Source organism: Seriola aureovittata, chromosome 7, assembly GCF_021018895.1.
Source record: "Seriola aureovittata isolate HTS-2021-v1 ecotype China chromosome 7, ASM2101889v1, whole genome shotgun sequence".
Taxonomy (NCBI): domain Eukaryota; kingdom Metazoa; phylum Chordata; class Actinopteri; order Carangiformes; family Carangidae; genus Seriola; species Seriola aureovittata.
In genome coordinates this window covers 17,073,386-17,088,897 of record NC_079370.1, presented here as the reverse complement: position 1 = coordinate 17,088,897, position 15,512 = coordinate 17,073,386, and the positions used below count along the sequence as shown (strand labels likewise).

The window sequence follows — 15,512 nt, the reverse complement described above, 5'->3', positions numbered from 1 at the left end:
GTAAACAAGTATTAACAACATTAAGTAAAGTGTCCTGGAAATTTTAATTTCAAAGCTCAGAGATTATTTCTCTCACTCTGTTATACTTTCATTTTTTCTTTAGAAGGTGCAGATGCTTTACCAAACAAAGGTAAGTCGATGCTTAATGGCAACATTAACAAATGTCTCCTGTCAGTCTTAATATTATTTGTTATATCATTCAGTAGTGTCACTGATATTTCTTAATACTCTTATCATTGGATTGAAGGATGGAGCACCTCTGCATCCAGCAGAAGCAACTGTTCTCCAGGCTTCAGGAGGATACACACTGCATCAACATCCACACAAGAAGCGACAAGTGGAAGAAGACAGCAGACAGGACCAGACGAGAAGGATGAACAGAGGACAAACTGGAGAGGGGTGGTCGCCTATTTTTCACTCAGCAATGTAAGTAACACTCTCACTAAGACGACAAAAGTACCTCTAGTTACAGAAAGTGATGACAAGCTAAAGTTAACATTACATACTGTATGTGGATTACATTTATTATGGGAACCTTCTTGAATATTATTCCATTGTTTATAATATAATTCCATTAGTAGCGGCCACATTCAAAAAATAGCTACCTGCAAAGCAAGGGTTGAATTACTGTATCCAAAATGATTCATTACTTGTTTGACTATTTGACAGGGCAGGACTTGTTCTGTGTCTTCAGCTTTCCTGGAGCAGCTGAGAGTGGACGTGGACCAACCAATCATCCCAGGAAGAGCCAGCACTGCAGCAGAGCACTGAACCACTCTCAGCAGCCTTCCAGGCACCAAACCCAGTCTGAAGACCTCCACCCCAGCACCACCCTCTTCAGTTAGCCGTCAAGACGATGAGGAGCGTCCCAAACCAACCTGCACAGAGGAGGTTGTCACTATGTGCTTCCTCTGTGCTGGTGGGTTTGGGAAGCTCCTCACACACACACAGGAAGCTTTCACCACCTCAACACAGTCAAGAAAGAGACGCACAGTTCAGACTGAACGAGAAAACTATGAATTCTGAAAGATTTAAAGTATTTAAGTTTTTTACACTCCAACAGTATGTTACTGTGGATGTATGTATAATATTTATGTCCTGAATAGTTTAATAGTTATTGTCTTATGTACATAAATTATTTATAAGATAAGCGCTAATAATTCTTAATATTTTAAAAACAATATTAGAATCTCTCTTGTGTAGTTCAGGAGTCTGACACAGTATGACTGTATGTCTTATGTACTTTTAAAATAAATATTGTAAAAGTTATAATTTAATTTGTTTTGATTTTCATTTGACTTGAAGGCTTTACTGCTACAAGTGCAACTTTTTTACTGTTTGATTTTGGATACTTGGTAAATATTAGTGTTATTATTATACTTACAAGTATTATACATAACATACTATTACATGTTGATATGAAAAATAATGTGAAAATAACGAAGATTTTTGTCCATATCATCCACACACATTGTTAAGTTGTTAATAGGCACGTTTTTATGCACTTTATTTACCTGCACTTTCTTTGTTTGACTGGTTTGATGATTAATTCAATAAAATAATTACATCTGAAATGATACTGTGTTCTGTGAGATCACCTACCCCCAGTGGACACATGGAGCTTCTTGAATACTGAATCAGATTCAGGTGTTATGATATCTGTAATGGACTGTTTCAATAATCAGGACAGGGAAGTTTTTCATCTACTGTTTCTACTGATGGTTTGTAACTTAAAACACACAACACTAGACACATATTCTACTGGTGTTATGCTACTTCCCCATTAATCAACTGACAAACATTTGATGACATGTTTTTCTTAATATACAGGAACATTATGGGGTTATATGTTGAAACACACAAGGTCTGTACCAACACACACTATCTGTACAACATGAAGAAGTTCATGACGTGATGGTTTGAGCATGAATACAATCAAATGATCACAAGTTAGTGTGATTCCTCCTGATGTTCACACTAATCACATATAGTAATCATTAAAAGTTTGATAATTGTTATATTAATTGAGCTGTGTGTTGGTGTGTCTGAAAAACTGACATGCCACCAGTACATAACTTTTTATGGAAAAGTATCAATTTTAGGTTGAACATTAGGTTCTTTGTTTGGGAAATATAGAAACAATTGAACTGTGTTTCATGAACATACAAACATTTTATTTACAGGATCTCCAGATGACTCATTTAAAAGATTACTATATCCTCCTTGAACTCGTTCAGTATTTATATGAATAATATTCCATACATCAAATATCACAACATTGATTATTATTGTCAACATAACTATAAGACAATTATAAGAGTCTGTCCTGCATGCTACAATGCACTGAAGCACATAAAAGATGTGATGACTGATGTGATCCAGCCGTGACACCTCTGTTCTGGAGACCTTGTTGGATTCAGTGCTGTTGGAGGACATGGGTCTGGTGTCCATTTTTAGGAAAAACACAACAATAAAGAAATGTTTTATGATTGTGCAGGAGTTAAAGCAGAACCAGCGAGCTCACCAACAAATCCACTGGACATGATAGTTTGCTCTACTTTGCACTGCTCTGTTTTAAACGCAGTCGGAGTGATTGACTTGTGTATAGACGATCTTTGGAAGTCGGCCCCTGGTAACCGCGGTGCATTATGGTCAGGTACAGTGCTCTTGCCAGTCCCCCGTCTATCATGCTAACCCGGAGAACTGCGTCTTCGGACTAGAACAACCTTACGTGTTGATTAAGGACCGTCTGTAGTTAACGGCAGGTAACTGACATGTGTTACTTCGTTTACTGTCAGTACGATTTTTAAGTGGATAATTGCTGAGAGCACAAACTGCTCCTGCTACTTACAGCTAAGGTAACTAGCATAACATGAAGGAGCTGCACAGCACTCTTGAAAACATCGTAAGGAAAGTTTGACAGTAGTCGCGCTAAGATATCACTTGTCCGGCGTTACCGGAAGCGACGTTGACCAATATTTGCTCTGTACTCTAACCATCATGTTAAGGCTTTTCCTTCTTGCTGTACCTGTGGATCTGGACTCTCGGCTCACAAACAGCCAGAGGGCAGTGAGGGACCACCAATGAGATGACTGAAGGATGTTACACACTCAGCGCCTTTCACGCAACACTTGTATTCAAGCTGGGCGTCTGAGCTGAACATCAGATCTCCAAAGCCACTGCTGCAGTCTGTGTGAAGGCTGTGTGTTGTGGTGGTGTGAAGATGAAGCTGCACAGGGTGCTGCTGGCTGGCTGTGTGGACTGCACTAGGATTTATCTGCCTGGGAACTTTTATCCAAAGCGCCTATTCAGTTCTGTCAGTGCTTTTTCCTCAAGACTTGGTGAGACCCGAACCCTCATCCTTTGTCGGGCTCCTACAATGCTCTGCCCCGTGAAGTACACTGTGCCACTTGGAAATAGAAAACCGGCTTTGTACAGCAGGAGTTATAGTGTTGTCAATGCAAGGTGCCAACCCAGAAAATCTCAGTCTGCTGTGGTGACAAAGGAGAACCTTCTGCTAGGAGGTGCAACATGGCCTGGTAAGCATGAGAGATAGTAGGGTTGGTTACAAAATGACTTGGGACAGGTGATCTCACAATCACAGGTGGGTTGGACAGGTCATATTATAAAGACATGCTGCACAGTCTTAACATATTTGAATACATTTATCATAGCTATAGATATACTGGCATCTGCGTGTGTGTCTGTGGATAAGTAACAAAGTCTTGCTTTACAGAAATGCCACTATGATGAAGCCAAATTAGAAAGAGTAACTTTACATAATCTAGTCTAGTATTTCATAGTTTGTCCACCAGAGAGCAGCGACAGGTACGATGTTCATATCTTAGTCACGACTCTAACAACCATGTATTGTCATGTATTACTGAAAAAAAAAAATATCAATGATATATTGTTATGTATTTTTTGAACTCTCAAATATCTATATCAGTGTCTCAGAAATCCAGTTTCGCTCAGTCTCTATCTACTTATTTTAACTGTAGATGAGTCCAACTGTAGAGTGGCATTAGAAACATGAAAGATCAGTTACAGTACAGCACAGACCATAATGTCATCCTTTATTATTGAATCAGTCATGTTGAATTGATAATTAAGACATCTGCATGCCTGTTTCTACCCACTGTAACACTGTATTGTATACTATTATGTACATATAATGAAATTGTGTCAAACCTATACCCTAACAGAGGTATATTAAAATGCGAAGAGGCTACATAAAATGATGAAGAATCTAGTTTAATTCAGTTAGTTCACCGTAGGATTATTTTTTCAACATACAATTAATTTGCCAGTTTTTGTAGCTCCTCTACTGTAAATGTTAATTTGCCACACTACTTTTGGCTCCCTATAATGGGGCACAGAATATTAAGAAGTGTACATTTCTACTAAATCGAGTATACTTGGAACCCCCTGATCTTGTAGCCAATTAGCCCTTTAACATAGTGATTTAACTTCAGAAATTAGTACATGAGTGTTGAGCCACTGAAAAGACAGTGTTAGGGCCAATTGAATATAGAGCTTGGTATATTAATATTATTCTAATTCTCTTTATTGCTGCAGCCAAAGAAAGAAAAATGAACAGAACCTTTTTGCAGTGCTTTAAACTATAGTTGCAGTTGTTCAGGTTTATGTGTGAAATATTTTTCTTCATATGTGGTTTAACTTTGTCTTTTCTGAACAGTGTCCTCTATCCGCCACAGAGTGACTGATGCCCCTCTTTCCAGTGTGCCTCCAGCTTTTGTTGTGGTAAGAGATTTACCAAGCGCAGTTGGCTGAAAACATTTCAGTGATTCAGTGATAACAGTAGTTACTGTTATTAACTGTTATAAAAAGCCAGATGTCAATGTGCGTCTTATCAAACATCTATGAATCAAAACTGGTAGTTTGAATTACTATGATCACTAGAGGTATGTAATCTATTAATTTTTTATTTATTTGACAGATGAAATTTGACCAAGAGGGAAATTTGACATCATTTGGTAAGTTTTGGAAAAGTAATCTCACTGATCTTTTAGTGACTTGCTTTCTATCTTTTATTTGATGAAAAAAAATAAAGGTTGTCATTTAGACTGATTATTGGTTATCTCTTTGATCCTGTGATGTCACCATCCTCACCAGAGTGCAAGTATCATTTTCAGTATACATATTAATCTTAGCCATGCACAGTTGGACACAAGTGTGTTTGTCACCACTGCTGTGTTACTGTGCTACTTCTGCTGTGACCTGTGGTGTGAACATCTGCTAATGGTTTGTGTTAGTTCCCTCGCTCTGTTCATCAAGAGGTGTTGTAGTTTTTTTTATTTTTGCTGTTTATAGAGAAAATGCTGAAAGCAGTATATAATGTTATGAACTCTGCTTTTGGTGTGGTGTCCTGTCCTGTATGAAGTCAAACATGAAACCTCTGTCTCTGCTTTTTTTACTGGAGTGATTTATTTTTTCTCTTACAGAGAAGAAGAAAACCGAGCTTTGCCAGGAGCTAAGTCTTCAGGCCAGAGACCTTCGCTTTCAGCACAGTACCAGCCTCACTGCGAGAAACAACTGCATTATCATACGAATGGAGGTATGCTCATGTATTGTCTTACAAGCACACTTTGTAATTCATGATGCATCAAATCAAATCTACATATTTCATTCGGCTCTTGATTAGGAAACATTCTGTGACCATAAGTGTTTCTTTCATGGCCACCAGGTGGATGACCTAGTGCAGTAAAATAATGAAAACAACAACAGATCTTGTGAAGATATAGCATTTCATTGTTTTCAAGGTTGTAGATCAATTTATTTGCGTATTTTCTCAACAAAACATTAAAACTAAATATGAAGTGAACAAAAACTTAATGCTTGAAGCTGATTTGAAGCGTTAGTTACACATAAGACTGGAAACAATACTGTATGTTGTTGGGACACCTTTCATCACAAACTGCTCCCTCGTGCCACAGCCCTCTGTTTACTGGTTGGGGCTTTATAGGGGGGCCCACATTTACACACTGACACATCCCTTTACCATTACACAGCTGCTGGTTTGTTGCCGTACAGGAGGCGGTTTCCAAGGAGCAGCTGCAGGTTTCAACAATCGTGTCGTACACAAATGCACTCTCCACACTCGCACCCTCCATGGCCTCCACAAATTCTGTTGGATATAAATTGTAAATATCAATCTATTAAGGGATAAAGGGGAAGACAGTACTACACTGCAAATTCAGACTTCAAATTATCACATGCCGTGGTAGTAAGGACAGTCAAAGTTGCTGCACTTGCAGTATTGCCCGCTGTATCTGTCTTTCGGGGTTTGCTCGCTTCTCACTCTGCACCCTGCCGCTGCACATCGGAGCATTTGGGCCAGAGTGACAAAAGTCTTCATTGGGTGAAGAAAATGAATGAATGTCCCACTGGCAGCGTCTTAGCACTCACACCAGCCACACACCAGAGCTCCATGGCCACTGCAGGCCAGGCTGCTTTCTTCATAGTTTCTCATGCAGTCACACTGACCTGGAGGAACAAATTTTATTAATTAATTTATTTTTTAACAAAACATTTGTCATCATGTTATAGCATTATAGAAAACACTTTTGTTCCTTCTTCGGACACATTTTTCTTTATCTCAATCTTATTGAATGACCCTGTGTTTTTGTTTTTTGTTTTTCTTCATGTGATCTAAGCTGATAAGACGAGTATGTTTTACCTGACAGCCTTGCCTAGTGTTTTACAGTGGATCTTTAAACTATCTATAAACTTACCAACTGTTATTCTTGACAACCTGCACCGTACCCTGAGGGTTATACACATAACTTTTACGACAGCCTGCTCTCTGCAGCCCCTTCAAGCTATGACAGCAAATGTGTGAATGAGGTATGGTGCACCAAGCGCACTTCGGGCCAGACTGGATGCACTCATCGCAGCTGGAGGCAGATGTGAGACATGTTTGTTCTTTGGCCCAGCTGGGACACAACAGAGCCAGAAGCAGGCACAGACAGAGCAGCTTCACAGCCACACTGCAGTTACAATAAAACATGAGCATGATGTTAGTGAAAGTAGCAATCTAATCATTAATTACCAATTTTAATAATGTAAAAGATGTAAGTAAAAAATACAATCATATATGATAACTAGAAAATTCCAGGGAAATTTTGAGTGCCACGGGAGCTACTGCCGGGATGAGTACATGATTTATTTCCAGTGTTCAAAAGTCACCCTGATCATATTCTGGTTTTGAGAAATGTCTTGATATAAAAGACTCTGATATAAAACATTGTCACATCCCTCCATCATGTATTATGTGGGAAATATCTCATATTCTGTGTTGGTTTTTTTAATAAAACAATAGGCAACATGTCTTCAAACTGGCATTTAAAGGGTTAAAATCCTGAAGACTAATAAACATTTGGTAGGTTTGAGCAGAACTGAAGTGGTTTAGAGATTTATGCAAAAAAAGCAGAAAGAAATATTGAGATATGATGATTTTATAGCATTTTCTTTGTTTGTCCTTTTTTGGACGCGAGGAACCCCAGAGGGTACAAAATGTGTTACCAGTGTATAATAGACCTGTAACAGTAACTGACATTAGATTTTAAAAATATGTCAAAAAAGACACTTTCTTGCAGAAATCCATACCTTCAGCTGTAACACAGCCAAAATGATCAGCAAATCAAAAAAGAAAAGTGAAGAAAATGTCCAAAAAAGGACAGAGGGACCCCTGAGGGTTAATAAATCCCATGAACCGCTATTTAAATTACCACTATTATGTTTTTTTCTGTGCTAAATTTAACATTACTGGGGAGGAGAGCAACGCGACTAGAAGTGACAGCGAGAGAGGGCTAGTAGCTTCTCCTCTCCTCTGTCTCAGCGGAGACCGTCACAACTTCATTCACTCTTTTAACAAAACAAAAAAAAAAGCAACGAAGGAAGCAGTAAATGGACTTACATATTTAAGACCTAACTAAATGTAATTTAAGACCTAACATGCGGCTAATGTAAAGCTAGCAGAGCTTGGAGAGTTGGTTATCTGGTTGCTAGGCGCACGCAAGCACGCACACAGGTCAGGAGCTGCCGTTGCCATGGCAATGTGAAAATCTGCCCAGAATTTGGCTTCTACATGGCTTCAAAAACAACTGCAAATTATGAGAAAACCGTTACTTCTTTTCAAAAACTGAAAAGACCGTGCCAGACACTGAAGCCAGAAGTTTCTACAGTCTCTATTTTATTCAGATATTCCTTAAAATGAGTGAGTAAGCTCAGTGCGAAGACAGACAGAGATTCTTTTGAAAAAAAAAGACGATTACATTAGGTGTCAATGAGAGTGAGACAGGTATTGCTGCCGGACTCGGCACCCTCGTTTAAATTTTGTGCAGACCCTGCCTGTCAAAGTTACATTTTATGAATCCCAACAACTATGTCTACATTTTCAGAAAGAATTATTTGTCTCCTTTTTACGGTTTGGCCGTGAGCTTGAGTTAAAAATAAAAATAAAGGTTATTTTTTACTGCTTCACACACTCTAGCCAACTGACGCTTTCACTCTAACTTTGAAGAAAAAGTGATTTGCACTCCTCCTTTGAGTGCTCACAGTGTGAAAAGTTTACATGTTATGTAAAAACAGTTCCTATCTTTTTGAGAGAGCAGAAGTTTTCCTCCGTTTTATAGTTTGAATCACATTTCTACGTGCAGGTATGAGAGAGCTGGGTGACTCAGAAGATGCAGGCCTGGAATCAAGCCTGTTTGTATTTCATTAAACTTTTAAATCAATATGAGATCAAGGAATTAATATAAACATTTTAATACATCATGTACCCAAACCTTTTTCTGACAACAACAGAAACCATAGAAACTGTATTTCCTTCTAAAGTTTAAAAGAAAAAAAACTACCATGACTGTTAGAAAGACAAACAAGTAAACAAACAAAAGGATAAGTGACTGATGCATCACGTAGCCTACAGTAATGTAACTGTTGCATGCTTCTGGTTCTGTAATTGATTATGTGCTTAATAAACTAAAACACAAATACAGCGCAGTGCCGGTACATTACCTGAATACTGAAAGCTTTCTGTGCCCAGGGCTGTCTGCCTCTGCTGACTATGGCACGGTCAAATATTGACAGTGTGTGAATGCTGCTTGAGGCCCAGGATGCAGAATGTGATCACTGACCCTTATAGGTGTGGCTGTGTTGGGTATCCAGCTGTGGCTTTAGAGATCAGAGTCAACTATTGGTCCTGTAGTTTTCCAATCATACACACCTATAGATGCCCAGACACATTCACACTAACATATGACATTTCATAAGCTATTACTAAAAAGCCATGCAGTTGTTGAAGAAATTCTAGTAATTTCAAAGTTTTCAAAACAATTTTCGTTTTCAAATATCTTAAAAATCTGAATGACGATGTGTATATTCGGTGTAAGCTTCCAATATTGGGGATCGGAGTACATATTTCAGTGCTTTCTAACATAAATTAGCTTTTATTTCACCCCTTGTGTCTCCACAGTCTCTGAAAGCCATTGTGACCCCACAGTCCCTTTTGGTGTTGGATTTTCGTGGTCTGGGATTAGAACGCTGGTTGGTACTGGAGCTCGCCCCTCAGCTAGCATCGCAGACACACTCTCTGCCCTTTGAGTTCAGAGCACTGGAGGCTATACTGCAGCACAAGGTGAGGCAGATTAGAGAAACGCTGTGTGTCTGTGTGTTTAAGCATGTTCTAACCCAGATAAAACCTCTGTAAAATGAGGACATGCATGAGGTTCTTTTCCGAAATGAAGTGAAGGCTCGTACATATGTGTGTCTTCATGTGTTTGTGTCAATAGGTAAACACTCTACAGACCCGGTTGAATGAAGTTGAACCAATCATATTGGATGTATTGGAATCCCTAGTGGATCCTAAAATCCTTTCTGCTGATAGAAGTAAACTGCATATACTGCTGCAGAACAGCAAGAGGTAAAGCACACAACCATGCACATTGACTACAAATAGCTTGTGAATGCAACATGGTTAGACTAGGTGAAGCATAGGATTGTAATGTTTGTCTAAATTAAGGATCAGTGGAACTAGCTCAGTTATGTTGTTAGCCATATCATTTTTCAGCATAACAATTCAGTTTCTTCACTCAAAAATACTCTACAATTTAATTTTGAAGTCACCATCACTTTTCATCTTTGGATCCTTGTATGGAGTTTACAGTTTCAGCAACATGGACAGTTATATATTGTGTCTGTGTCTCTTGTACCTCTCTTGTACAGTTTATCAGAGTTGGAAACGGACATAAAAGTTTTTAAGGACTCCTTGCTGAAGATTTTGGATGAGGACGAGATGATTGAAGAACTCTGTCTGACTAAGTGGACAGACCCAAGAGTTTTGTATGTTACACATGCACTCATATACACTTGCATGAATCCAAACAGCAGTTATCTTGAAAGCTCATATAAGGTTTCATATAGGCCCGGTCAGTGGCTGCAGTAAAGGATAAGAAAGGATAAGACTTTGTTGATCCCCCCCAAGGTGTTTAAGTCTGTTTCCCCTTTGAGTAGTATTTCCATCCCCTTTCAATAATGTATTTCTGTATCGTTGTGATAAAACAATGTAAAGTATGTCTTCAGAAACATCGAGAAACTACAGACACACATGGAGGAAAATTAAAAATCCGACCACGAAGGGACTCGAACCCTCAATCTTCTGATCCGAAGTCAGACGCCTTATCCATTAGGCCACGCGGTCAGATGAAAGGAGATTACATCACTCCCCAGAGCAGTGGCTGGGCCTCTTACACAATAGGCCTCATAGCAAGAGTGGTGATTTTAATGGGATACACATGTGATTTAAGAGAGCTCGTCTAATCGTCCGATTATTCTCTCAAAATTAAAATGTTTTCTTTAGTATTATGAAATTTAGGAGGGCTTTAAAAGCGCCCTACGACTCTTGTCTTTCTTTCCTGACATGCAGAAAAATATTAGCTTGACTTATGGATTTTAGTGGCTTAACGGTGAAGGATTTGAAGTTCAAGTACGTTCCCAACGTTAGAAAAAACACAAATAACTAATAAAACCGCCGATTAAGTAACCGAGACTACCTCCCCCCCTAACACCTCTAACCCCCTAACATGCCTAACTAGCATTATTATGCACTTACGGTTGCTTTACCTGATCTCCTTGCACAGTGTAACATCACCTACTATATCTATATTCTCTCCTCTGTGTTCATGGCCCCCACTCATTAAAGTTTTATGGTGTGTTTAGCATCTAACTTCACGAAAAAACCATCGACACTTCATTTCTGTAATATGCACGGTTCTGATATAGACAGCTGTATTAATATGTTCTAATTGTCTCCGGTCCCTTAATGCAACAAGTCAAAACTCTTACATTCGTTATTTTTTATTTAGTGCCTGCGGATTTTCGACAGTTCACACTTGCAGCATGATTAGTTTGAATTCTTAATTTTGCTCTTGCGGTTTTATTTGTAAATTAAACTTAATCGTTGGCGTCTATTTCGCCCTTGATCAAGTCTTCCGTCCGCACGCACCTTCACGTGATATTCGTCAGGTTAACACGAGCAGTTTACGACAAGCTCAGAGTTTGGTGAGTCTGAGTCGAAACACACGTAGGAGGAAACCTCATAAGAAAATGTAAGAGACGGGATGACAATATAAAAATGTCTTTGCATGAGGCCTGCTGATTTATGGATATTATATTTTAAGATATTTATTATCTGGCTGCTCAAGACAAGGACTGATACTACTAACTTGATGTATGTTTTGATGTATTTTGAGATATTAAAATGGTCAACATTTGTCACTTTTGTTCTTTAGAATAAATCAGTTGTATTTTCAGTTTTATGATTGAAAAAAAAATTACATTGAAAAACCTGCTTTTTCTTTTCTCAAAAGTATATAGAGCATTTCCAAAATATAAATGCTTATACTGATTGTTGAACATTTTAATAACTACCAGGTCTTTTTTAAAACATAATTTTTATTTAAAAATGTTATGAATATATGATTGTCTGTCTGTCTTTCTAGTGAGGAGAGCAGTTTGGGCATTGACCATGCTGAGGAGATGGAACTGTTGCTGGAAAATTACTATATGCAGGTAGTACTACTTTTCTGATATGCTAATAGATATAAAAAAAGATTCAACTCCTGATAGTTTGTGCATTCTCAACAATCAGTGAAAAAATGGATAAAGTTATAAATGAAATATAATTATAGCTGGAATGAGATTTTCAAATTGCATGATGGCCTGACCAGACGTAACATCTCTTTTGTCTTCATGTAATCATTTATATTTACTTGCACCTTTATTGCACTGTTTAACCCGTCCCCTTGCACCCCCTGTTTTGATATCAAACGCACAGATATGCAATGTTAAATGTCATGTACAGTGCATGAGGGTGTGTGGTGATTGTGGCTGAGTGTTCATACAGTGATTGTGAACTGATCCATACAGGCTGAAGAGCTGGGGAACAAGACCAGAGAGCTGAAGGGGCTGATAGATGACTCTGAGAGTGTCATCTTTATCAATCTGGACAGGTACACACACGCACACTGGGTGCACAGTATGTATACACACTGTGTGGATGCATATTTTTGGATAATTAGCAATACTGTGGTTGTTAGGCCTGTAAGTGGAGCTGCTTCAAACTGCCACTTGTATTCTACTGTAAGTAAAATATTTGGACGATCCAAATTCTGTATTTCTAGTACTCGTCATTTACTGGATTTTGTTTGCAATGTCTTACATAATATTGTAACTTAGAATGTGTGTAGTTGTGAAAATCAACACATTTTTACTCATTCTAACTCTAAAATAGGATTCAGAGAAAATAAAGCTGACTCATAAAAGACATATTTTAATTCCTCTTGAAACAAAATGACTTGCTGGCTCTACATGTATTGTCTCTTATTTTAGCCACCGCAACGTGATGATGCGTCTGAATCTGCAGCTGACAATGGGTTCCTTCTCCCTTTCCTTATTCGGCCTGATAGGGGTGGCCTTTGGAATGAATTTGACGTCGTGCTTTGAGGAGGTGAGACAGGAAATGTCACGTGGAGTTTGACTGTTGTGTTAACTGTTTAAAGCCTCTCAAATATGAGGATTTTCTTGCTTGTTTTGATTTTATATTTCTGTAAGCCTTCGACTTTTGGACTGATATTCTGACACAACGAGCAACTTAAACTTTTATATTTAGAAAACATCTAATGGTGTTTTGTCATTAATTTTGACATTTAACAGAAGAAAAGATTAATCTGTTTAATATAAACATTTTTGATTTTGAATCTTAATATGTTTCCTCGTGTGTATCTTAGGTGTATCCATTCATGTTGAACCATGTGTCTGTCTATGCACACTGTACCTTTTTTGTATATTTATAAACACATATGTTTTTGTGTTTGTCTGTTCATTTTTGTTACCAGGACCCTCGTGTTTTCTGGCTGGTAACAGGCTTCATGTTCTTGGGCAGCGGGCTGATCTGGAGACGACTCCTGTCATTTCTTGGACGACATCTAGAGCCATCAATACCCCCACTAGTAAGATACGCAGAAACACACAACATGTATATCATGGCACGTCGTATGTGTTCCTCTGCACGTGCATGTTCTGAGGCCATTCCTCAAACTGATTTAATTTACTGATGATAATTTCACTCACAAGTTTCCAGATGAATGAGTGGCATTTCTCCTGTTGTGATGCAGATCCCTCCAGTTTGGAAGAGAAATATGAAATCATCAGACATGAAAACGGGAGTCAGATGAAGTTCTACCTCCGCTCTGTAAAATGCCACAGACCTCACACAGACTCTGAAGCTTTAAAGACAATTGTTTTATTTCCCTGAACCTCCTGAATCTCTACTAATGCTGGAAATGTTCATTTTTTAGCACACCTCACTGTTTTGCTCTCCCATGCCTACAGCAGAGATCGAGACTGATTCCACTGTGTTACTTTGTCCACATTAACATATTCCTCTCACTATATTGGGGCTATTTCTAATGATTGATTAGATTTCTTTATATCTAATCATATCATATCTGTGGATAAAACATGTGGGCACAGAGTATTGCTCTGTCATCACTGTTTTTTATGGGTGTAAATATAGGCGAGAGGAACTAAAACTGAAACCAATAACAACATAACTAATATGATAAACACCTTACATGCATTTGCACGTTCCCTCATATTATAGGTGAAAAAAGGTGTGTTAAAAGGAAAATAATCCTATTATTTAAATAAATGTGAGCAATATGAATGTGTAAAGTCTAAGTCAAAGTTTATGAAGAGTTATTTATTCTACGCGCTTCACTCTTTGTGAAACTGTGTAGTTACAGTACAACATCACTTAGACAATAAGGACTTTGCTGTGAAAAGGGTCTATATGGAAAACATTTTAACTGTCAAAGCAGAAAAAGCTCAGGTGTAAATAATATTAACATTGGCTCCCACCCAGTAAGTGTCCCACATCATCTGGATGGTTTGCAGGGACTATTTTTGAACCACTTCCTGCTCTGAAGATGGAGATGGAGATTTCAAGAGTATAACTTGTATTTTATACATGTATTTTCATGAACGTGGGGTTGGGTTCATTTTATTTCCCTTACAACAAATATCAGGAATTTTGCCTTGGTCAGCTCATCATGCAACAGAGCAGATACAACAACATTCAACAAAGTATACTAATAATAAAACCGTATCTATTAGAACATTTTAAAATACACAAAGTACCATAGATTAAAAAATATATCTGAAAACAAAAAATGATTCACCTGAAGTGCCAGCAGTCAGCAAACTATTAGTATTCTGAATGTTAAAGGTGGAATCTCAATTAAAACATGTATTAACCTTCTACCAGAGAAACCTTTGTCATTCTGGGATAATTTATCCCAAAGCAAACTATAGTGATTAGCATACGAGACTCTGTCACCACAGCAAACACACTGACAACCCAGGTCTTACTGCGGTGGCTTCCAGCCTGGGGTTGAGAATACCCTTAAGGGGTCACAAGATAAATCTGAAGGGGCATGAGGTGATCAACAGGACAGAAAAGCAGAAAAAAAAACATTTAATCTCGATAAATTATTTGTTTATTTTTTCTAATTTTCTGTAATCTTTGTTTTTCCTAATTTTACCACTTCAGGCCTCTAAAAATTACTCGTAGGTTGAATTGGTCAAAGCCGATAGACATATGCAACAGGTGATGAGGAATCATCAGGACAGTTGGCTTCATTTTCATGGGTCACAAGCAAAAGCTGTTAGAAACCAATGCCTTATAGTACTGTGTATTATTTATGTAAAGTCCATCCAAGTCCTTCCCATTTTCACTGTTCTTCTCTGTATTATATTTAATGCCTATAAAAATATTCACTATTCTCAGAAATGTTTCTTTTTCTTTTTAATAACACTGAATCATAGTTGATCTAATTCAGCTTCACTAATACTGAATAACCATTACTCCTTTCAAGCAAGGCACCTTGCAACTTTGACAGCTAAGAGTCTTTAAGTGTCAAAAATTACTGTTT

At 38.0% G+C, this 15,512-nt stretch overlaps 1 protein-coding gene and 1 non-coding gene across 3 annotated transcripts; one reads left to right on the top strand and one right to left on the bottom strand.

Moving 5' to 3' along the window:
* Positions 1-2,644: 2,644 nt before the first annotated feature.
* On the top strand, positions 2,645-15,362 carry mrs2 (magnesium transporter MRS2). Of its 2 annotated transcripts, XM_056381687.1 has the most exons (13): positions 2,666-2,765; positions 3,009-3,539; positions 4,700-4,764; positions 4,961-4,997; positions 5,466-5,578; positions 9,497-9,658; positions 9,813-9,943; positions 10,246-10,362; positions 12,021-12,090; positions 12,448-12,530; positions 12,910-13,027; positions 13,416-13,529; positions 13,695-15,362. In XM_056381687.1, the coding sequence occupies exons 2-13, from the start codon at positions 3,224-3,226 to the stop codon at positions 13,752-13,754; spliced, it is 1,386 nt and encodes a 461-aa protein (XP_056237662.1). In that variant the 5' UTR covers positions 2,666-2,765; positions 3,009-3,223; the 3' UTR covers positions 13,755-15,362. The 2 variants fall into 2 exon arrangements, with proteins under 2 accessions (XP_056237661.1, XP_056237662.1); XM_056381686.1 differs by having other exon boundaries at positions 2,645-3,539.
* Positions 10,648-10,720, bottom strand: trnar-ucg (transfer RNA arginine (anticodon UCG)). The gene has a single exon. It is a non-coding gene; the product is annotated as a tRNA-Arg (tRNA).
* Positions 15,363-15,512: the final 150 nt, after the last annotated feature.